The 23,687-nt window shown below is 49.0% G+C and overlaps 1 protein-coding gene across 7 annotated transcripts in view; it reads left to right on the top strand.

Annotated features, from left to right (window-relative positions):
- The window catches only part of Ppara (peroxisome proliferator activated receptor alpha), a 60,808-nt gene extending 37,127 nt beyond the window's left edge, over positions 1–23,681 (top strand). For 6 of the 7 annotated variants that reach the window (XM_078052522.1, XM_078052524.1, XM_005335021.5 and 3 more), the window contains 5 exons: positions 5,145–5,305; positions 6,195–6,333; positions 7,032–7,234; positions 14,300–14,747; positions 16,395–23,681. In XM_078052522.1, the coding sequence (XP_077908648.1) occupies positions 5,145–5,305; positions 6,195–6,333; positions 7,032–7,234; positions 14,300–14,747; positions 16,395–16,642 (1,199 nt within the window). In that variant the 3' untranslated portion in view covers positions 16,643–23,681. Of the gene's footprint in view, positions 1–5,144; positions 5,306–6,194; positions 6,334–7,031; positions 7,235–14,299; positions 14,748–16,389 lie in introns of all 7 variants that reach the window. The other variant, XM_013362706.4, reaches the window with a different exon arrangement.
- The last annotated feature ends 6 nt before the right edge of the window (positions 23,682–23,687 follow it).

Genomic DNA, 23,687 nt, shown 5'->3' with positions numbered 1-23,687 from the left:
CATGCATATACATAGAAATGCAGCTGTTATTTAGACATTGACCTAGTATCCTGTACCCTTGCTAAGTCACTAGTTAGTTCTAGTAGCTTTTTTATAGACTTTTTACATAGACAGTTACACTCTCTGCCTCCTCTCCAGCTGGAAGTCTTCTGCTCATTTTTCTTACATTATCACACGGGTTAGAATTCCAGCACACAAAGATAAGTAGAGGTGGTAAACATCCTCTCCTTGTTCCCTATTTAGGGGAACGTGTCAGTCTTCACCACTGGATGTGATGTTAGCCAGTGTTTCTCAAACACCCTAGTATGCTGTGAGTGTTCATCAGGAATCGGTGTTGGATTTGGGAAAGACTTTTTGTGCATCTGGTAAGGTGACCAAAAGGTGTTTCTTTTTTAGTTTGTCAATATGGTGAGTTATCTTTTTGAAATATTAAGCCAGCCTTGCGTTCCCATGGAAAGTCTTACTTACCTTATGACTGATGTCTTGCCCTCTTTATATATTATTGGATTTAATTTGCTAACATTTTGTTAAGAGTGTTTGCCCCCATGTTTCTGCAGGATATTGGCCCTAGTTTTCTTTTCTTGCAATATCTTTTTCTGGTCTTGATGAATCCTTGCTTAGTGGAATGAGGAATCCTCTTGGGTTCTGTGGAAGGGCATCTGAAGAACTGTTTGTTGTCCCTTACATGCATGGAGATGTCACAGACGAATCCACCTGGTCTGGAGTTCTCTGTGGGATGGCTTGTCTATCTACCTATTCAGTGTCTTCAGCGTTTAGAGGGCCGTTCAGTTGCTCTCCCTCTTCTTGAATAAGGTTTGGCAATTTGTGTTTTTCCAGGAGTGTGTCTACTTCATCCAGACTGTTAAACTTATTGGCATGAAGTTTTTCAGCTGTTCCCTTATGATCTTTGGTGTGTGTAGAATCTATGAGATATTGCCTCTCTGATATATATATATACATACATATATATATATATAATTTAATATTTTGGTATAATTTCTGATACTCAAAATTGTGTTTTCTCCTTCTTCTCATTCATCTAGCTAGATGCTTGTGAATTTATTGCTCTCAAAACCCTGGCTGTAGGTTTCATCATTTTTTGCTGTTTTGCATTTCTGTCCTTGGATTCCCACTGTAGTCTCTGTTGTTTCCTTCCTTCTCCGGATGTTGGGTCTTCCTCTCTCCTTTCCAGCCCCTGAAGTTGTGGTTGACTTGAGACCTTTCTCCTTTTCTAATTGGGCTTTTAGTGCTGTGCATTCTTAGCTGAGTAGTCCTTGGCATCGTGCCACAAATGTCAATAGGTTGTCCTTTCATTCAGTTCTGAAACCTTGTGACTTTCCCTTTGGTTTTTTCCTTGACTCTGTAGGTTAATTAGTGATTATTTTTGAATTTCTAAATATTCGAGGATTTTCCAGATCCATTTCTGTTATTGATGTCTAATTTAGTTCCATAGTGGCCAGAGGACATACTTCGGATGCCTTTTGAATTTATTAAGAGCCGTCTTTTGTCCAGAGCGTGGCTGGCTTAGTAAACGTCCCGTGTGCCCTGGAGAAGGGCATGTGCTCTGCAGTTGCTTGGGGGGTGTCCCATGGACACCAGGCACATGGACTTGGCCAGTGGTATTATCTTATGTGATCAGTAATTGAGCGAGGTTGCCGGCCCCTCCCACTCCGGTTGGGACCGTCTGTTTCTCCCGTCAGTCCCACGGGCTTGGCTTCACAGCTTTAGGAGCTCTGTTCTTAGATGTGTAACCCTTTGGCATTATTGTGTCTTCATGATGAGCTGGTCTCTCTGGTCTGCTTTCTCCCTGTAAACCTCTTTCTTCTGATCACGACTTTGATAGTGATGGAGCCACTGCAACTGTCTCCTGACGGTTGTTAACATGGCCTATGTTTTAACATGGTGTATGTTTTCCCGTGGTTTTTCTTTTAACTTATGTGGTGGGTTGGATTTAAAACTATTATTTTGGGGCTTGGGGAGACAGCTCAGTTGGTAGAATGCTTCCTTGCATGCACAAGGGCCTGGGTTTGATCCCTAGCACCAAAAACCAAAATAAATCTATTATTCTGTGATTGCCCCAGGACTGGTGGCACACATCTTCACCTTCTCAGTTTGCCTTCAGGTGACACCGCCCTGCTTGACAGTGCTGTGGGAACCTTGCAGACACAGGCTTCCGCGCCTCTTTCGTGTATTTGTGGCATTGTTTTATCTCCACTGTGTTAAGAACGCCGAGGTGTGTTGGTGTTGTTTACCTTGGATGGCCAGTTATCTTTTAAAGACATTAAATAGAAGGGAAGTCACTTAATGTACCCACAGAACTACCTTTCCTGGTGCTCTGATGCCTTTCTGTGCCACATTCCCACCTGGCCTGGCTTCCTTCTGGGGGGTTTCCTGTGGTGCTCCTTGTCATGGGGTCTGCTGGTCGGGAGGCCCAGCTTCTGAGTCTGAAAGTCTTCATACAACCTTGTTGTTGGAAGTCGGTGCTGCTGTGTCTTCAGGTTTTCTGGTCTTTTCTTCTGGGTGTCAGAGCTTCTCGTGTGCCCTCCACACAGACGTCATGGTTCTGTCCTCTCCTTCTCTCGGCCCCGCAGCCGGGCTTTGATCCAGCTTTTTGAACATTCGGAATATGATCAGTTCTTGGCTAGGAATTCTAGCCTATGTAGTTCTTCTTCCAGTTCATTGATTTTTCTCATCCTGGGCCACATTTTTCTGACTTGTATGTCTTGTCATGTTTTTGGTTGGATTCCACATGTGGTGAACTTTGTTGGGTGGTGGGTACTTTTATGTTTCTAAGCTGCTTTCTGGGGTGCAGTTGAGTTACTTGGCAACATTCGGTCCTTTGAGGCCGAGCTGTTGAGCGTTGTTGGAGAGGACCATGGCAGTCCTTATTTGGGAGGTGATCTCCCCTCACTGCTGAGGCAAGACCCTCTGCGTGGAGGCTGCACCTGAAGATGCTCCACAAATTCTGGGACTGTCTACTGTGGGAGGGGGACTGTACCCAACCCCTCTGTGTCCCACGTACTTTTGGCTCTGGACATGTCAGGTTGTGATGAAGTGTCTTTTTTTCTAAGGGTGACCTTTTTTTTCTAAGGTCATAACTGAGATAAGGGTGTCAGAAGGACCCTGACCTTTCTCAGCTGAAAGAGCAAAGACATGTGTATATGTATACATGAGCACACGCATATACACACGAATCTGCACATCTTTCCACATGCACCCATCTCTGTGTTAATATTGCACATATGTGCACACATATCTGTCAGTCTCCCCCCCACCCATTAGTATCTATGTTAAGCTAAACATGAGTTCACACTGCAGCCCGTGACGCTAATCCACACCACATGGATCATCTGAGCCCCTCCTCTTGCCTACCTGAAACCTCACCCTCCTGCAGAGAGAAACCTGGCTCCCGTCATCCACCCACTTACTTAATAGCTCCTTTCCAGCTTGCCTGCACAGTGGCCTGGGGTGGTTGACCCGTGCTCCCAGGAAGACCACTCTGTCAACTGGAACCTGGGTTGGGCAGACCCAGCGCCTTCAGTCTGACAGCTATACTGGTTTCCTGTTCCCCTCGCCTCCTTTAGTGAGGGGTTTCTTACCCACAGTTCAGTGGGATGGCTTCCTCCCATTCTGCACTCCACCCTGGGATCCAGACTCCTCCTACCTTAACGTTCGCTCTGAAGTGTCAAACTCAGTGCCACGTGTGCCCCACTGCATTCTCCACTCAAGAGCACCTGCTCTCCACCTGTTCGGCCCTGCCTCCCCAGCCCCATGCCAGCAGCTGACCTTTTGACCATCACCAGAGTGCAGCCTCTTTGAGAACACGGTGTGCCTGGAGTCACGAGGGCTCTTCAGATTGCCCCTTTCACTTGACAGGGAGCATCCATGTCTCCCACAACTTCAGAGCTCATGTCTTTTTACACCGAATAATGTTCCGTTGTATGGATGTACCACAATCTATCTCTTCACCTATTGAGGGACATCTTGGTTGCTTCCCTTTTGGGCAATTAAGAATAAAACTAGCCAGGCATGGTAGCACATGCCTAAATCCTATGTCCTTGGGGGGCTGAGGCAGGAAGATCTCAAGTTCCAGGCCAGCCTGGGCAACTCAGGGAGACCCTGTCTTAAAGTAAAAGGGACTGGGAATATAGTGGCAGAGTGTTTGCCTAGCACGTGTAAGGCCCTGGGTCCAATCTCCAATAGTGAAAAACTGGAATAAAATAAAAAAGCTGCTATAAACATTCATGTGTGGTTTTCTGTATGGATACAGTTTCCAAATCAGTTGGGCAAGTACCTAGAACTGCAGTTCCCATTATAAGACTGTTTGGCTTTGCCAAAAACTGCCCCACAGTCCTCCAGGGTCCTCCAGGCCACACCCCACCAGCAGCCAGAAGCACCCGCTGCTCCAGGTCCTCACCAGGGTCAGCCATTGTTGGGTGTTTAGAAGTTCTCAACAGCCTAATGGGCGCATAGTGATGTGCCACCGCTGCTTGGGCTCACAGTTCCCTGGGGACAGGTGCTGGGAAGCCTCCCTTCGTGGACTCTCTAGCCGTCTGTCTCCCTTCTTTGGAGAAGTGTCTCTTCAGATCTTTCTCCATTTTAATTGAGTTGCTTGTTTTCTTATTTCTGAGTTCACGGCTGCTCTGTGGATTTTGGATACAAGTCTCAGATGGGATTTGCAAACACTTTCTCCCAGTCTGTGGTTTGCTTTTCATTTTCTTAACAGGAGTTCTTAACTTCCCCAAGTCCCAGCTTACTTCACTTCCCTCCGCTGGATTCTGCTCGCAGGGTTGCCTGTGGAGGTTTTAGTCCTGTGTTCGGCCCCCATTTCCTGTGTTGACTGGAGGGAAGGAGTTCTGCAGAGGGCATGTGGAGCCCACAGGCGGAGGCCCGTCAGAGGCCACCGTGACACTGTGCAGCCCAGGACACAGTTCAGCAGGTGCCAACTAGAGCACAGCAGCTCCCGAGCCCAGCACTGTGGTCCTCAGGGAGCAGAGAGAGAGGATGGCCCAGGGACAGGGCCAGCGCAGGATGGGCAGCTGCCCAGCCTACACCACACACCATGTGCCTCCGCGGCAGAAGGGCTTGGCTCCCACAGGGCGTGACACCGGGAATGTTCATACACGTTCCTCTTCCTTCTGTAGACACCCTCTCTCCAGCCTCGAGTCCCTCTTCAGTTAGTTACCCTGTGGTTCCTGGCAGCGTGGATGAGCCTCCGGGCGGCACACTGAACATCGAGTGCAGGATCTGTGGGGACAAGGCCTCGGGCTACCACTACGGGGTCCACGCATGTGAAGGCTGCAAGGTACAGTGGCACGGGTGAGGGTGGGGGGCCTACTGCTGTCTCCGACACAGATGTCTGTTGCTGAGAGACCTGAAGAAGGCACAGAGGGGTACTGATCCCCCGGACAGGCTGACTCCTCTCATCGCAGAGTCCGGCAGGTTGCTCTACTTCAGCTTGTACATAACTGAGATAAGGGTGTTCTTGGACAGAAAACCAGCTTTAATGTGGAGCGTGTCTACCCACTTATCTGTTGACCCTCTGATTGGGCCAGGTAAGGCTCTTGCTCCCATGTAGCAGGTGAGGAGCTGGCGACGCCAGGGGTCCAGACTTCTGCTCAGGCCCCACAGTGCCTGGGCCAGGAGGGCAGCACCTGGGCTCAGCTCCTCTGCCACCATTTCTGAGCCTCTGGCACTTCATCCCTATATTCAGGGGACCTCTCCATTGGAGCCACCCACACCCCATGCATATCTTAGCCAGACAGACATGATCAGGACCAGGAGTACACAAGGCAGGCCCTGTGGTCCAGCACCTGCTCCTAGACCAGGTCCTTACAGAAGGACCCTGACCTGTCACATCCTGCAGGTCTGGTGAAGTATCACGCCCTTTTGTGATGGCACTGCACACACATTCTCAGGTTTGGTACTCTGGACATATGGCATTTGAGAGATCTAGGCATGTTCACAATGGGACATTTTGAAATTACTTTGAATCTGCCTCATTTATTGTTGTTCATTTTAAGTGCGATGAAAAGCTAAAGTTCTCTATCTGTCCCAGCTGTGTGAGACTTTTAAGAAGATTGTCTCTCTAAACACAGGTCATTTAAAAAGAGACAACAAGTGAACAGAACAGGTGAGTGCAGACCTCAAGGTGTCCCAGCCCGTTCTTAATGAGCCACACATTCTTCTTGCAGGGTTTCTTTCGGAGAACCATCCGGCTAAAGCTGGCATATGACAAATGTGACCGCAACTGCAAGATCCAGAAAAAGAATCGGAATAAGTGCCAGTACTGTCGCTTCCACAAGTGCCTGTCCGTTGGGATGTCACACAACGGTAGGTAAGGCTGCCCGCACAGTGCTGTCCGTGCCGCAGTCCACTTCCCGGTCCTCAGAATGGACCAGGTTTTGCATGAGATGCTGGGACACGCCAGGCCTGAGTCGTCCTATACCCAGAGAAGCCTGAGGACACAGGCGTGGGGAGGACACAGCAGTGGCTGGGCAGAGCACCTGTGCCGAGCTGTCTTGGCAGCCTCACGCGGTGGGCAGTGCTCTCTCCGGGGTGGCAGGAGGGCCACTCCCTGTGAGGTGCGGGCCAGCTCTGGCATGTGCTGTGCTCGGGTTCGTCACATTCTGCTTCAGCCAGATGCGGTCTTAGAATGGCTGGCTTCCGGGCGCAGGTCGTGTAAAGGAGGGGCTCACGTGGGCTCGTCTCTGCTGGCTCGTTTCAACCCCCACCATGAAGGCCACTCTACCCAAGGACAGTCGGCTGTCCTGCCGATGACGCGAGGGATGGCGTTAGCTTTCATTTTAACCTTCTTTTAAAAACCTAGCTTTCTGGAGGCTGGGCTGTTTTCTCTCCTTGGTAGAAGGCCGCGTGGCAGTAGGAGTGAGCTGGACCCCTGTGAGGCCCCTTCGCGCAGTGTGACACCAGGAGCTGCTGGCCGGCCCTCCTCAACCTGCTGACATTTGCCTGATCTTCTCCCCACGTTGCTTATTTATGTTTGTTTCCCGTTGTCCCCACCCCCACCTCAGCAATTCGTTTTGGACGAATGCCAAGATCTGAGAAAGCAAAATTGAAAGCAGAAATTCTTACCTGTGAACATGATGTAGAAGATTCTGAAACTGCAGATCTCAGGTCTCTTGCCAAGAGAATTTACGAGGCCTACTTGAAGAACTTTCAAATGAACAAGATCAAAGCCCGAGTCATCCTCGCGGGAAAGACGGGCCACAATCCAGTAGGTGCCTTTGCTGCCCTTTGGTAGGGTCTCAAGTATTCCCCTGGCCACGCCTCAACCAGTGCTACAGAGAGGGACCCAGGAAACCTCAGTGTGGGAAAGATGGTGTTCATCCCAAAGGCAAATGAAAGGCCACGTGGGAATGCAGACAGTTCGTTCCCAGACTAACATGTAGCTTTAGAGCAACGCTTCTTGCTTGAGTGCACCTTGGAACGCCTAGCAAGCAAGTGCTCATCAAGGCTGTGTAGCTGACACACTGAGAGAGGTCTGGTTCATGTGCTTCCAGGGACCCTGGGGGAGTGAACCAGGAGCTCTGAATCACTGGGCCACATTCCCAGGCCTTTTCGTTTTTTATTTTGAGACAGGGTCTCACGAATTTGCTGAGGGTCTTGCTAAGTTGCCCAGGCTGGCCTCAGACTTGCAATCCTCCTTCCTTAGCCTCCTAAGTTGCAGGGATTGTAGGTATGCACCACCATGCCTAGCCAACATCATTTCTTAAGTGCATTTAAAAAAATCTTTATTTGAGGCCAGAAAATTAATGAGTTCACTTTTTATTCAAAATATGCCCTCATATCCTTTCCCCTAAAACTGGCCCACTGGCTTCCACCTTCCCTCCAGTGCCCAACACCTCCTGCCTTCCCTCCCTGCAGTGAGGAAGCCCTAGAAAGGCTCATTTGTTTCTAGAAACTCGACTGACTTTGCGGATAGTTCTGGACCTTTGTAGGGACAGCTAAGATGTACCCTCTCCCCACCCCTGCAGGCTGATGCACCTGTCTCCCTATCAGGAGTGGTGTCCCAGCAGCTTTCACAGGGCTTGGTCCTAGGGTGGTCACATGTCATTCTGCCTTCCCCTTTGAGCATGGTATGACAGGTTTAATCTGTGCTAATGAATACCTTGAAACCCTCCTTATTGGGAATTATAAGCTAGAATTTTTAGTCACAGTAAAATAAAGGATTTCATGAGCTGCTTAATTTCATGACCAAACCAAACTTCTCTTTTACTGAGCCTTTGAATTCGTCCATGCATTCTCCATTCAAATAGGATGAGAGATTTTAAAAGTCTCCAGCAAGCACCACACCAGGTGGCCCCTTTCTGGATTGTAGGGTGAAGTGGAGGGAGTAGCCTTTAACTTTACATTTCTGTCCCGGAGATGGCTAAGAGAACCCTAGATTAGGAGAACCAAAACTTCCGTTTGAGATCTTACATTTCTCTCTTGAATTTAAAGAATTTGAAGCACACTTAAAAGTCACTTTTACACTTAATGAAATACTGATCTTTGATGCTGATTTGGTCCCCACAGTTTCCTCTGCTTCTCTCCACCAAGATCCACAAGCTCCATGAAGAATTCCCCCACCCTCAGCCAGAGCTGGGGCAGTCAGACTCTTGAGGACACTGACACAGGAGAAATGCACTAGGTTACCATCTAGGTTGGGGCTCACTTGGCAAAGAGCCAGATGCCTGCTCTTGCCCACACATCTCTGTGCCAGGCACTCTGCAATGTCCAGCTGCAGGTCACTCGTTGCATTTGACCACACTGTCAGCTCCAGGGCAGGTCATGTCCCACTATGGGTCCTGCCCATCTGCTGGCAGGCTTACAGAGCTCCTGGCCTTCACCACAGGCCTCCTCTCTGCTCCTCCTTCTGCACCCAGCCTGGGAGAGGCCTGACTGGCAGGGTGCCCTCCACCAGGACACACTGCCCGAGAACTCTTCACAGAGTTCTGGTTTTGTCTCTGCCAGGGGCTGGGGAAGGCCCAGTCCCTAGCTTGCTGATTTAGAAGCAGTCCCATCTGTTGGTGGGAGCTCTGCTAGGGAGACCAGGCATTCACCCTGTCCCTGCCCAGTAGCCCAATACTCAGTGACTGCTTCATTAGGTTCAGCCTGGGACAACCTTTCCGCCACCTCCAGCCTCCAGCAGAGCTGCAGAAAGGCCGCCAGCCTCAGGCCTGAAGCCTGCAGATGACTTCATTTCTGCTTCTGCTTCAGGAGGAGCATGAATTAGGCCCCTAACAGACGGATTTGCACAACCAGGACAAACACGACCAGTGTGCTGGGGAAAGGTGGCCCTTCGGCCCTCAGTGCAGACCTCCTCCTGCTCCTTGCAGATCTGCTGGGCGGGTGCGAGTAGCCACCAGCCCCCTCCTAAGCTCTGACCGGCACCTGGCCCTAAACCAGTCCCTACCTTAATGGGGACAAGTAGGTGCTGGACAGGTGGCATGTCAAAGGCTCCTGTGGTTTTCTAAAAATAGGGGACTGAGCACGGCCTGTGGAAGACCGTTCCTTTGCTCTATGCAGACTAGTCATCTGCAGCAAATCCCCTGGACACTGCTGGGAAGAGAGGCAGCTGCAGGGAGGCCACACTGCTTTGGTGAAAGGTGGGTTTTAGCTGAGGAGACACGTGAGAACTTCTGCTTCTGTCTGGACCCGGGACTGGTCTTGGCCCCTGAGGTCTCAGGTCCTTGTACCAGAAAATGGTCAGGGCCCTTAGTGATGGGGCCAGAGTGGAGGGAAACTTGCTGCCCCTTGACTTGAGGGTGACCCAGTGGAAGCAGGGTGGAGGGGCGAGAGGGAACAGGGGTCTCCTCTGGGCATGGCTTCCACAGAGGTGTTTCAATAGCTTCTTAGAGCGATCCTAGGTGGGTCGGGAGCTCTCAAGGGCCAGCAGCTGTCCTGGAATGCTTGCTTCCTGCTGCTCCCCGGGCATGCTCGCACACGCTTGTGCACTGCTCCACACTCAGGCACACTCAGGCACACTCAGGCATGCTCACACTTGCTCAGGCAGCTGTTCTTAGTTTGGAGAGCTGGCTACCCCTTCTGAAAAGTGGTGAAACCAACCAAACAAACCCTTGGCACTAAATATTTAGACTGTAGAAATTCAAAGTGTAAGGTCATGATCACATAGTATCGAGTGCAGGGGCCTGAACTCAGGCCCTCACGGCTGAATGCCCAGTACTGTTGCATGTCAGCCCCTCGAACCAGAGCCTCATTCAGTCCCATGAATACAGTAATGACGGGGGCATCGCGCTCATGTCGGGGCCCCACCACTCCTATTCTGGGGATCACCTTTGGATTCTTTAAACACCTTCAGTTATAGAAAACCTTGCTTTGAGAACACAGTCAAACCCTAGACAAAACCCTGGTCAGTTGTGGGCGACACGGACGCCACTTGGGATTGCATAAAATGTCAAAATGTGTTTGAAAAAACACAATGAAGCAAGGAGACCAACTTCGACACGCAGCTGAGCACAGGTTCTGAAAGTCATTCTGAAAGACGTGTCCTCAGCATTTCAGAGTCTGTGGAGTAAAGGTGTCCCCAAGCAGTGTGTCAGGGCAGAACTGCTTCTCCTGATGGATGTCACCTCCTACCATATTGTGGGCTTGCTGCTGTATTAAGGACAAATATTATATCTGCCCCTTGAGGCATTTTCATATTGAAGAACACAGAGTTTAATACTGTGTATAGGGATTTATAGGCAAGCACAACCAAGAGCCTGCTAGTTGTACCCAAAGCAGTTCTACCAAGGATTCACATTTAATTTTTTCCAGACAGACCAGTGGCCTGACTTTTCAATGTCGAAGTACACTTTAGAGAGTGATGTCTTTGGGCACCGTAGAACCCAGCGATGTGTGAGCAGGGACAGTGCTGGGTCAAGTAGGGGCACTCTCTGGTCTTTCCTCAGAGTGGTTTTGGGAAAATTGGCACTTTTTGTCTCCCGCTGTCCAAAATCTGCAGCATGCTTTATTGAAATGGCAGGCTGTGATGTCAGATCTATCATTATAAAAATCACATTACAGCCAGGAGTGGTGGCACACATCTGTAATCCCAGCTGCTCAGGAGGCTGAGGCAGGAGAATAGCAAGTTCAAAGCCACCTCAGCAACTCCGAGAGGCCCTAAGGACTTAGACCCTATCTCACAAAAAGAAAAGAAAAAGGTACTTAGGGAGTTGGGGATATGACTCAGTGTTTAAGCACCCCTGGGTTCAATCCCTAGTACAAAAAAAAATCCTCATTTCAGAATTAAGCACAAGATGCATGGATTTTAAACATCACCTTACAAGGGGTTGAATATAGCTCAGTTGGTAGAGAGCTTGCCTTGCATGCACAAAGCCCTGGGTTCAATCCCTAGCACCACACACACAAAAAAAAGATCACCTTACAAAACGTTTATCAATTCAGTGTGGCAAACTTTCGAGGGAGTTTCAGCAGTTTCTCTTACCAAGCTTTAGGTTCTCGATGTTAGCAACCATTTTTCCAATCAAACGGTTTCCAATTTTGCCTGTTAGATGAGGCCTACTTTCTAGAATCCAAGTGATGGTTTTATAAAATCGAATCGAGACAGCATTAGCTCACATCTGCATCCTCTGCCTGTTCCTGAGCGTCTCTTCCACACAGTGCTGTCCTGTGCCGGCCTCACCCGCCAGCTTCACTCTCCAGGGCTGACTGTGGCCGACTTGGAAGTAGTTTTACTTATATATATGATTCTTTCATTTTATAGGTTTATTTTATTAATTTATTTTTATGTAGTACTAGGAATTGAACCCCAGCCCATCTTGGAAGTCTTAATCCCTTCTCAAAGAGGACCCACCTTTTCATTTTGCTACTTTAAATCACAAAAATTATGTAGCTGGGCTTACTCTGGTCCTGTGAGATGCTCTATCCCCACCCCAAAAAAGTCTCCCCCCTCTTCCCCCTCCCCTCCCCTCCCCCTCCTACCTCTCCCCTCTTCCCCCTCCTCCTCCTCCCCCCTCCTCCCCCTCCTCCCCTTGTACTCTAGCCTCCACTCACCTAGCCTCATTCTGGAAGAGTTGCAGTACACATTTGCCACGGTGAAGATTCTTGGAGGTCCCAAGATTTAACTCAGAACTGCTCTAATTTTTTTTTAAACCATAGAACCACTTTACTTATTCAACACCTTTATTTATGTACTTTAGAAAACAGTTATGGGCCAGGGACGCAGCTGCTTGGTAGAGTGAGACCCAGGGTTTGAGCCCCAGTGACACCAAAGAAAAATGAAAGAAAATGACAGTTATTTGAATAAAGGTAAAGTGGTCTACTAGTATGTTTTCCTGTAATTGAGAGAATACTCCCATTTATCCTTCAAAAATACAGTCTTCCTTCTGTGTTTGTGGGGGACTGAGTCCAGTAAGCCAATGGATGCTAAAATCCAGGATGCTCAAGACCCTTATTTAAAATAGGGTAGAATTTGCCGAGAACTTACGCACATCCTCCCATATACTGAAGGTCATCTCTAGAGGATTTCTAATGCTTGATACAATATAAATACTATGGAAGTAGTTGTTATGCTGCGTTTAGGAATAATGACAAGAAAATAAATGTCTGGGGATTGGGGGTGTAGCTCAGTAGCAAAGCCCTTGCCTAGCATGGGCAAAGCCCTGGGTTTCATCCCCAACACTGCTGGAGTGGGTGGGGGCAGGGAGAAGCTTGTACTGACTCAGTACAGGCACAGTTTTTTATTTTTATTTTTTGGGGCACTCAAGCACTGAGCCACACCCCCAGCCCTGTTTTGTATTTTACTTAGAGACAGGGTCTCACTGAGTTGCTTAGTGCTTCACTTTTGCTTCACTTTTGCTGAGGCTGGCTTTGAACTTGCGATCCTCCTCCTCAGCCTCCAAAGCCACTGGGATTACAGGCGTGTGCCACTGCACCCAGCTCAAGTACAGACACAATTTTTTTAGAAAATATTTTTGATCCAATTTTTTTTTTGGACTCTGCGGATGCAGAATGCAGAACCTACAGATACAGAGGTCTGTGTGTGTGTTTCTGGTCCACCCTGTGAATATCAATTCTTTAAATCTGTGCTTCATTTTTTTGTGAAGCATAACTATGCCCCAATTTTTTTTCAAAACAATGGTTATCTGGCCTGATGTTTTCCCCCAATACTAGGGATTGAACCTAGGGGCACTTTACCACTGAACCACATCCCCAGTCCTTTTCTTTTCTATTCTTTTTTTTTTTTTTTTTTTTTTGAGATAGGATGTCATTAGGTTGCTCAGCTGGCTCCAAATTTGTGATCCTCCTGCCTCAGCCTCCTGAGTTGCTGGGATTACAGGTGTGCACCATGGTGCCCACCCATCTGGCCTGTGGTTAAAGTTGGAAAGAGACTGTTTTGTCTTCCTTATTCAGATTTGAGCTATTTGGAAAGTTGGCTTTCAGTTTTGTTGTTTGTTTTTTGAGACAGGGCCTTGCGAAGTTGCCCAGGCTGGTCTTAAACTCATGGTCCTCCTGCCTCAGCCTCCTGAGTAGCTGGGATTAAAGGCGTGTACCACAGCGCCTGGCTGCTTTGAATTTTGTGCTGAGAATGTGCTCTCACTCACTCACAAGTACAGGTAGTGTCGCCTTTCCCCAGGTGGAGTCAAGTTTTTGTCTACTTCTGCTATCTATAAGTTCCAGTTCTTAAACATCTCGCAGGCAGCCTGCTTGTCCCCAGCCTATCCACGTGTGCTGCAGACCCACCCAGCAGCCCTCTCTGAGGTTCAACACTGCAGCTCCTGGCGATGCTCGGCAGCCCAGAAATAGGGAGCACTCAGGCCTTGGGGCCGGGTGTGTTCAGTGGTGTGTCCGGCCTCTGGCAGACTATTCTCAAAACCACTGAGCTGCTGCTGCTCTGTGCTTCAGTGTGCCAGGTGGGCCCCGAAATGCTGCTGGCCGCACTTCCTTACTGACTTGGTGAGTGTGTGTGTGTGTGTGTGTGAGAGCGAGCACACGTGTGTGCTGTGGGACAGGCCGTAAGTCAGATCCCCCAGATGCTGTCATTCCTCCTGCTTGGCACAGAGATGTTAATTCTGGCCAGCAGCTGGTTCATGCCTGTTCTCAGCCTCACCAGACACATCACCCCATGCTGATAACGTGGCTAACCGTCTCTGCTTCCATCGCCAGAACTTTGTTTTAGCATCTTTTAAAAAGTGTAACAGTTATGGGGCTGTGACCTGGACTTGGTAGCTCCTCATTGGTTTACCATAACTAAGAGCACCTAGTTATATCAGGACTCAGCACTTAGATAGCTCATCATGACCTGCCTGCCTGATGTAAGGGTCTTTCTTTTCAGCCTTTTGTCATCCATGACATGGAAACGTTGTGCATGGCTGAAAAGACACTTGTAGCCAAGATGGTGGCCAATGGCATCCAGAACAAGGAGGCCGAGGTCCGCTTCTTCCACTGCTGCCAGTGCATGTCGGTGGAGACCGTCACAGAGCTCACGGAGTTCGCCAAGGCCATCCCAGGCTTTGCAAACTTGGACTTGAATGACCAAGTCACTTTGCTCAAATATGGCGTTTATGAGGCCATATTCACAATGCTTTCCTCCCTGATGAACAAAGATGGGATGCTGGTGGCATGTGGCAATGGCTTCATAACACGGGAATTCCTGAAAAACCTGAGAAAACCCTTCTGTGACATCATGGAACCCAAGTTTGACTTCGCCATGAAGTTCAATGCACTGGAGCTGGATGACAGTGACATCTCCCTTTTTGTGGCTGCTATAATTTGCTGTGGAGGTAAGTGCTCGACTTAATCCACTGGTGTCCAGTCACTTACGGGCTCCTCTCTTGAGGGACTTGGTAACTGTCATCCCAGTGCCCGCTTGAGCTCCATTATGTCAAAATGGGCACTGCAAGGGGGGAAGGTGCCTGAGCCGGAGCTGCTACCGAGTGGAGTTACGGGAGAGCCCTGGCAGTGTTGTGTGATATTATGGTGTACACCGTTGTATATCATATAAACATTGGTGATGATTTTATGTGCTCCACTGTAATGTGATTATATCTAGTATTATAAGCATATCCGATTTCATTGGTACTATAGGATGGCATTCTATAGTACTAATTAATATTCAACACAGCTGTTGGTGCTCTATCCATGCTACAGCTAATGTTCTATACAGTGCCATACAGATGTTGGTATGACAGCTGTCACTCTTAGTAACACTTATGCTACTTCACAATGAAAAATACTGGTCATTCGCAGGCAGCAATCCTGAGTGTTGCTCTGCCAGAGGAAACAGATCCCAGGCAGGGAAATCGGGCCTCTCTGTGGAGCTGCTCTGCAACGCCAGATTTTTGGCTCAGTGTCATGTTTCTTTAAATAGCCATGTCTCAAGCCTAGGAAAGTCATCCACCTACTGTAAACTCAGCTGACCTTGCCCAGCCTAGGCAGAGACCAGTGGGGCGGGGGGGCAGTCACCCACTGCCACAGCTGTGCTGTCCGCCATGATCTCCTCACTCTACCTGCTGGCATCTGTCTGGACACTGGTCAGATGGAAGGAGTCCTGTGGCCCAGCAGCAATGATGCAAGGGCAGAGAGGCATGCACAATTGATAACTGTCCTTTGTTTGATCAACACGTACTAGAAAGGATGATATAGTACTGTACTAATCCTGTGTCTCTAGCCATGTCCAGTGAGATAGGTTAAATCTATTAGGTGGGGTTAAAATTACAAGAGAGGTGGTCTGTCTTTTAAATGATTTCTCTATTTAAAACTTAATACTTATATTTACTTTACAAGTAAAAAAAAAATGAAGATAAAATTTCCCTTCATTATCCACGCTTGAAGAGCACAGTAAGAGTGGGCCTTCAGCCCCCACCTGCTGCTGGATGTGAATGGGGCAGTGTTTTCTGGACCAAGATCAGGACTCAGGGGCTGAGACTGTCCAGGGGAGTCCTCCGCCCTCCAGGTCTCCTCAGCATCCTGTCCACCCCAGCCTCATTCATCTCTTGCTCTCCTCTTTCACCTGAGTCATGTCAGAAGGTGCCTGTGACCGTGCTGTCCTTAACCCACCAGCCTAAGTCCCACACAGTCACTGCTTCATCTCTGGGGGAGCTTGAGGCTGGGAGACAAGTACTGCATTCCCGTGCTACGAGTGGTCGCCTGCCACTATGATGTGCCACTGCTCCCGAGGCTTTAGTTCTTTTCCCTGACAGGTGTTAGTCAGGCAGATCCAAAAGAAGGCCCCCTGCAAGGGGACGTAAGGAGGGGCTGTGTACTGGTTGTGTGACTACTGAGGAATTACTCATTCCTGTCGTCCTTATTGGGTCCTAGTCAGGCTGACATCTGAAGGCCGCGAGAGGTAGGAGTGTCTGGTCCCCAGGCTGATAAGCAGTTATGGGATGATTATTTACTTGAACATCTCTCTCTTCCTTCGAGAACAGACCGTCCTGGCCTTCTCAACATAGGACACATTGAGAAAATGCAGGAGGGCATTGTGCACGTGCTCAAACTCCACCTGCAGAGCAACCATCCGGACGACGCCTTTCTCTTCCCAAAGCTCCTTCAAAAAATGGTGGACCTCCGGCAGCTGGTCACAGAACACGCACAGCTCGTGCAGACCATCAAAAAGACAGAGTCGGATGCAGCTCTCCACCCTTTGCTGCAGGAGATCTACAGGGACATGTACTGATCTCTGTGAATGCACAGCAACCACTTTTCAAGGAGAAATGGGAGCAGCATGGATTTGCACAGATTTCCAGCCTTTTAGTCTCAGACACTGGGAAGCCTGAGGGCTGGGTGACGGTAATGCTCCTCTTCACATCTTCCCCTTCTCCAGCAGTACATCTAAGAATGTGCCTAGTACTCAGGCGCTGGCAACAGGGTGAACAGTCCGCACTTGGAGATTAAGGGAGTGATGGTACAGGGTCTGATTTTCACCAGCCCAGTGTTAATCGGTGCACATATCTTTATATCACATTAGTAATTTGCCATTTGATTAATGAGTAACCTCAAGATACCTGGTCTGTTCCCTTCTTCCCACCCTTTTGACTGTTGTACTCCTTTATAATTTGGAAAACTAATCAGCACTTTTTAACATTTATAATCCTATAAATCTAGATATAGCCAAAGGTTAGATATTTAAAACGCAGTGAAATATTTATTTGGAAGACTTCAGTTCCATTTCCTGAATTGGAAGAAAGACAGTGGGCTGGTTTTTAATCATAGGATTGAGAGTTTTCAAGGATTTGATGAGCTATGGAGATCTAGCCATTGTGTCCTTTTGGCTCACTGTTTTCATGGTCACAAATCATACGTTGAAAAGCCCATTTCTGGGTGGGTGTGGATGATCCCAAGACCTCCCAAGACCCGCGGTGGGCTGAGGCTGGTGTCTGGTGAGCAGGAGGGGCCCTCGGGGAGTATTCTCCCCACCCCCCACTCCTGTCAGCCTGCATTCAGTCAGGCTGTTTGCGGGTGTGAAAATCAGTTTTAGGGACAAACTGACGACTGTTGTGTCCCTCTGGCCCATTCAGCAGTCCCTTTGTCATTTCTTGCATTGCCTTTTAAAATATGATGGTTAATTTTTTTTAATTGGAGAAGCTTCCTGGAGTGAAGATAAGGCAAATGTGCCTTTATCACCTGGGCAGGGTGGTCCTGGAGAACAGGGCAAGGTGTGGTGTCCTGCATGGGACAGGTCCTGCCTGCTCTCAGATTTCACCTCGGTTGGGTTTTGTTTGGTTTTACTAAAGACCTAGACAGGCAAGGCTTCTGTTCCTACTACCTATGTGAGGCAGTGTTCTCAATGTCTAAAACATTGGTTTTTGCCTGTTATTTGTCTAGAAACTACAGCCCTGGAGGCCCTTCCCTCTGTCCACCAGGCAGGTGACGCACATGGAGAACATCCGGCAGTTGCTCCAGCCAGAGCTGGGCTGAGCCTGCTGTGTCACTGCCTCCTCTCCTCTCGGGGTTGTGCACATCTAGGCCCTGGCTGGATCCTGTGTGCCACCCCCATCTTTAGGAAATTTGGTTTTTCTGAGGTTAGTAGTATTTGTTCAAGAATGAGTAGGATTGGTTCTGATAAAGTTCCTGGGGTCAGCACTGGGAAAAGGCACCAATAAAAAGGACTGGGGATTTCAGCTAGAAAACAAGTGAAAATTTTAGTTCAAACATCCTTTTTAAAAATTACATTTATCCCTATCTTTTTTCTTTTTTAAAAAATATGATCCAGCTGGGGATGTGGCTCAGTGGTAGAGCACTGGCCTATCATGTGCGAGGTCCTGGGTCCAACTTCCCAGTACAAAAACAAACAAACAAATAAATAAATAAATGAAATATGATCCAAAGGATCTGGTGACCACCAGCAGTCTGCCCAAGTGTCCTAGGAATCAGAAGTCCAGAGAAAAGTATTTCCATGTCTGGTCCCACTCGGGGGTTGGCCTCACTGGGAGGGAAGCCAGCCTTCAGGTTGCAGGGCACGGCGTATCAATGTTGCTGCCTATGCGGAGAACGCCCACTCTGAGATGACAAGGCTGCGATTCATTTCCTGGGTTCTCTTAGGCCCAGCAAGGTGACCAGTGATATCCCCAGTGGAGCTGGAGACCACAGACCTCTGCCCAGAAGTCACTTGACATTGCTCACCTCTGCTAATAGGAAGGAAAATCACATGTCCCTTCTCAGTATCAGTCCCTAATGCCACGCAATGCTGAATGTCTTGGATCACTTAATCAAAGATTTCTCAGGGTATCAAAATCCAGTCTGGATGATCATGCACTAGATGGCAGCACTTCAATAGGAGCAACCAAGAGTGCACTCACTATTTGCTAGGTGTCACTGGGCATCAGCAAAAAGTACAGCAGAGACGTGTGACAGGTCAGGTCAGGAACCTCTAGACCACACGGGTGGCACCCACTTCCTCAGGCAGCAAACATAGAAAATCTTCAACTTGCCTAGTTCTTCATTTTCTTGCCTTTGAACAGTAACAACTGTCAGACTCCCAGAGACTGCACATGACCCTTGTGCCCCAGATGCTGAGTAGAATAAGGCACAAGCAGGGGTGCAGCTGAGATTGTGGGGCTCACAGCCAGATGTGACCCTCTCTGCTCAGTGAGTCCCTGTTCTCCTGCCTCCTGGTGTTCCAGCAGAGCTTCTGGCACACTGAATTTTGTACCTACCATCCTTGGGAAACCTGAGCACCTGAGGCACCAGGCCAACGGGGTGAGTGCAGATCGTCTCAATTAGAGGCTCCAGTTATGCCAGCAGGACTCACAGCAGTGCCATCCTCAGAGCGCCAGCCAGCAAGCTAAGCTGGTCCTTTCTTCCCACCTTGCTGCCTGTTCCCCATGACCTCCACACCGTTCATTGATAAATTTAAAGCATCTTCCTAAAGAGTGTGTGCCCACACAAATGAAATTCAGTGTGAAGTGGGTGAGAAAGAAACCCAGGACTTGGCACACTCAAGAATGCACCAGAGCTGTCCCTCTTCTTAAGAGCTATGAAGATACCTTTCTGCTGGTGCTCAGGCCCTTCTTAACACTGGGCCATTTAAGACCCTAAAGGAATGGATCACCTCTGGTATCATGTGGAGGGTCCAGGGACAATGCAGCATCCCCAGAGAGGCCTAGAACCCCAAGGCACTAGGAAAATGTTTGACAGAAGAGACAAGTGAACGACTCAGTTGGCAAACGCCTCCTGTTCATGGAGCAGCTACCTCAATAGTGTGCCCAGCCCCACTGCTGGAGCTAAGGCCGGCAGAAGCCTTGGCCTTTCCGGCATCTCTATACCAGTCGGTGCTGTCAGGGTTCCTTGATGGCTCACACACCTCTGACTGTCGCACACAAGGAGATGGCAGGCCATGTGACTTTCTAAAGGCAGTTTTGTTGTTTAACGGAAGTCTTAAAGAGGTCCATGTGCAACAGTTACTGCGCACACCTAGAGAAGCTAAGACTGAGCAAGACTCGGCGGCCCTGCTGCAGGAGCCCTCCCTCCTGCTGACCACACACAGGCCCTTCTGTAGGAGAGACCCTGACAGACACCTCCCTCTGCTGTCACTTGCCTCTGCATTCCTCTGTCTGACTCCAAGCGGTTCCCATTGTAAGCCCCTTCTCAACCTACTGTGAGACGGGGCGTATTTGCTACTTAGCAGCCAATACATAATGGAGGGGAATTTTTGTCCTGGCCCAGTGGCCACAGGTGTTTTTGTTGAATCTGGTTTAAAGATGGACCTGTTGTTTCAACCGGAAAGTCTATGCTTCCAGCTGAGAGTGACATCTTGTCAGAGGACCTCTGGCCCCTTCGAAGGACTTCTTCAACCCATGTCCTCTCAACATGCTCAGCACCGAGCCTGCAGGGCGGGCTCCCGTGACCTCCTCCCTCTGCAGCCCCTGGAGGGGGCAGATGCAGAATCTGCCTCCATTTTAAATGGAAACATCCAGACTGGGGAGGAAGGGTGTGGTACCTGTCCACCTTCCCCGCCTCCTCCATCTTACCAGGGACAACAAGCTAGCTAGAGTCCCCTGAGTCTCCAGGACCTGGGAGGTCGCCTTTGTTCAGCCCTTGTTCTTACGGCTGAAGCTGCCGACTGCGATGGCCTGGGGACTTGAGGCAGTGCCCTGAGGAGTTACCTCATGAGTCTTCCTCTAAGTTAAGGATGTGATGTAGACTCAAGATAGGCAAGGGCATCATACTTTCTAGAAGTTGCAAGTCAACTTGATGCCACTGAGCTGATTATGAAAAGGTCCCAGGACACTTGTTTCAGTGTGATGCTGGCACTGCCATGTGTGTGTGTGGGGGGGGGGGGTTGTCTTTATGCTTGTCACTTTACAAGTAGCACTAGGATCTGGGCAGCTGCACAGGCACACTTCTGACCAATGAGTCGTCATCACAGGGGACTTGCATACCTTCCCAGGGACAGGGACAGTGGGAGCTGACAGCCTAGCCCATCTTCAGACATCACGTCCACAGATATTACAGAGAAAGCCCTAAGGCAGCTCGGCTTTGAGAAGCAAACAAAGGGTGGTGACAGATAGGTCTGCATCTGCCTCCCTGTGCTGGTGACAGCCAGGGACCTCTTACCAAGGGATCTTGTACATCACTGACTCATCACCTGGCCTTCCTCCAAGTCATGTACTCCTCCAAGACCTTCTATCTAGAAATATCAGAGCTCAAAGGTTGGTGTCTAGGCTTTTTCTGGGACACACACACATACACACACATAATTAGGTGCCATTTTAATAGAATTCAGGAAAATTCATTGCCGCCCCCCCCACCCCGCCTGTGGACTAGGGTAGGAATTAGAGCAATAGATTTGGTCTGGCTATGAATGTAGGAGGCCATTTTATTTCTTTAAAGTCACACTGAAATGTGAAATTGGAAATTTTGTTTGAAAACAGATACGGAGCCTTATGCATGCTCTGGCTTAATGACACACAGTGCTGTCCCTGGGGCACCTCAGTGGGCTGCAGCAAGTTCTCAAACTTTACTTCAGCAGAGCTGCAGGCTCATCAGAAAAAGGTGGTGTGTGGCCCCTCCTGAGAGGGCAGGGAGAGGCTGCTGTCCCCTTGCGGGTAGCCCCAGGACCCCTGAGGCCTCTCAGAGCTGGAGTCTCCTGTTAGCCGCCCACTTGCTTCTCAGAGTCTCAGTCTGAGACAAGGGAAACCTAATGGGTTCCTTTCTCCCCAGAGAGCCCCTCCTGGGAGGGAAGCCGCGCTACCCCCCAACCCCCCACTCCCGTGGTCCCACTGAGATACACGTTGCCAGACCCTCTCCGAGTTCTCAGCCAGCGAGAAAGACCCAGTGGTGTCCATCCACGTCGCAGTGGGATCAGGGCACCTGACCACGACCAGCAATTAATGGCCCTGCAGCTGTTGAAGGCAAAGAGAAACAAGGAACGTCTATTTTTACTTCACAGACAGGGCAGTGAGATCTGTGACGTTCTGTTTTGTTTTAAAGTTGCCAGTGAAAACCTCCAAGGTTTTTTCTTGAGAAGAGAGGCCAGCCTCCTGCTCTCACTGTCTTCCCCGCCATCACAAGTCCCTGAATCTGATGAACTGACACGGCACCACGGACACCAGGCACAAGCCAGCCCTGGCACCACCGTGATGCTGCCTAGGACAAGCTGTGAGGCCAGCGGCAGAGGTGTGTGAGCTGCCATGTCCCAAACTGCAAGGGACCCTCTCTCCACTTCCCCAAACCCCTGGGGCCTCGCCTCTGCCTTTAGTCAGCGAGGATGGGCTCTGGCCCTGGAGATCGCCCAGTGGCTGGCCTTCTGGAGAGTCCATCACTTTTGGAAACTTCATTCGTTAAAGACACAGTCAGTTCCTTTTCCAGGCCTAAAATGAAATATACCTCACAATAAGTGAACACCACGTAATGCCCTTCTTGGTAAGGTTACAGTATTACTCATGTTGAATGCCACTACCTTATCAACACTATATGGTAAAAAGAATCACATCAATAGCTGTATCTTAAATACTGTGACTTGAGTTTTCAAAAAAATCCCAATATAGCCAGCGTGATGGCACACACCTATAATCCCAGAGGCTTGGGAGGCTGAGGCTGGAGGATCACAAGTTCAAAGCCAGCTTTCGCAACTTGGCGAGGCCCCAAGCAACTCAGGGAGACCCTGTCTCCAAAGAAAGTATTTTTTAAAAAGGCTGGGGATGAGGCTCAGTGGTTAAGCACCCCTGGGTTCAATTATTTTTTTTTCAATTTAAAAAAAAAAATACAAACAGCTAACTTGCAATCATACATCTAACAGCAAACATTTGGTTTGTGATGTACATGCTTAAAAGACTGACTCGTGAACCTACTGAAAATGAAGCTGAGACAAAACAATCGAATTGCACATGCACACACGCACACCAGTTTTTCTCTTCTGAGCCATGCAGGCTTTATCTCAGTGTGTAGATCCCCCTTCAGCATCCCCTACATGCAGAAGTGCAAGTCTGTCTTTATGCATTTCTACCAGCAAAGCCTCCACAGACCCCAGGTTGCAGGTCACTTTGTACTAGTGTTCTGATTGGACCATTACATATTCCTGCTTGGTAAACAGCTCCTGCTCTTCAGGTCACCACCTATGGATTACTACCAAAGAGCTCTAGCCATCTGGAACACTCTGTTGTTTGCACCTGCAGGTTCTATGGTGGCCTTCGATGGCCCAACCAGAAGCACAGAGCTTAGGAGCCTCCCACACTTCATTTTCAGTTTCTTGGCCAAATTTCTTTGTGGTGTATATTTTTGACACCCACAGGGATCCACCGTGCTCTTGTGCTAAAGCCCCAGGGAGAGGGTTTGCCAGTCACGGTTACCGCTCCTATGTGCCTCTCGCCCTCACAGTGCTCGGACTCAGAGCCCTCTCCTGGCTCTAGTAAATGCAGCAGTTTCAAGTTGGAATCATCAAGCTGGCTCCAGGGTCCTCCCCAGGTATGGGGACATCCAGGACCTCAGGAATCCAGGGTGTGCGCAGGAAAGCAGGTGTCATTTTTCTAGTCATGGTAACCGATTGGTTCCAGGTGATTTGGAAATGGCTATAGCATGACCTTGATTTTTTTAGATCTTGGGTCTTCACTTTCCTCTTAGGAGAGTGAACTGACCACACTAGTTGATCTGTTTCCTGAATTCATGGGAACTTAGGTTTGGAATGTCCTACTGTAAGACTGGTGAATGTAAAAGGTTAATTTCAGGGCACAGTTTTGCCTTAATGGTTTTAAAAAATAAACTATTTTTTAAGATTACCCAGT

This window comes from Ictidomys tridecemlineatus, chromosome 6, assembly GCF_052094955.1.
Source record: "Ictidomys tridecemlineatus isolate mIctTri1 chromosome 6, mIctTri1.hap1, whole genome shotgun sequence".
Taxonomy (NCBI): Eukaryota; Metazoa; Chordata; class Mammalia; order Rodentia; family Sciuridae; genus Ictidomys; species Ictidomys tridecemlineatus.
The sequence above is the reverse complement of the archived record's forward strand: the minus strand, read 5'-3'. Positions and strand labels throughout refer to the sequence as shown.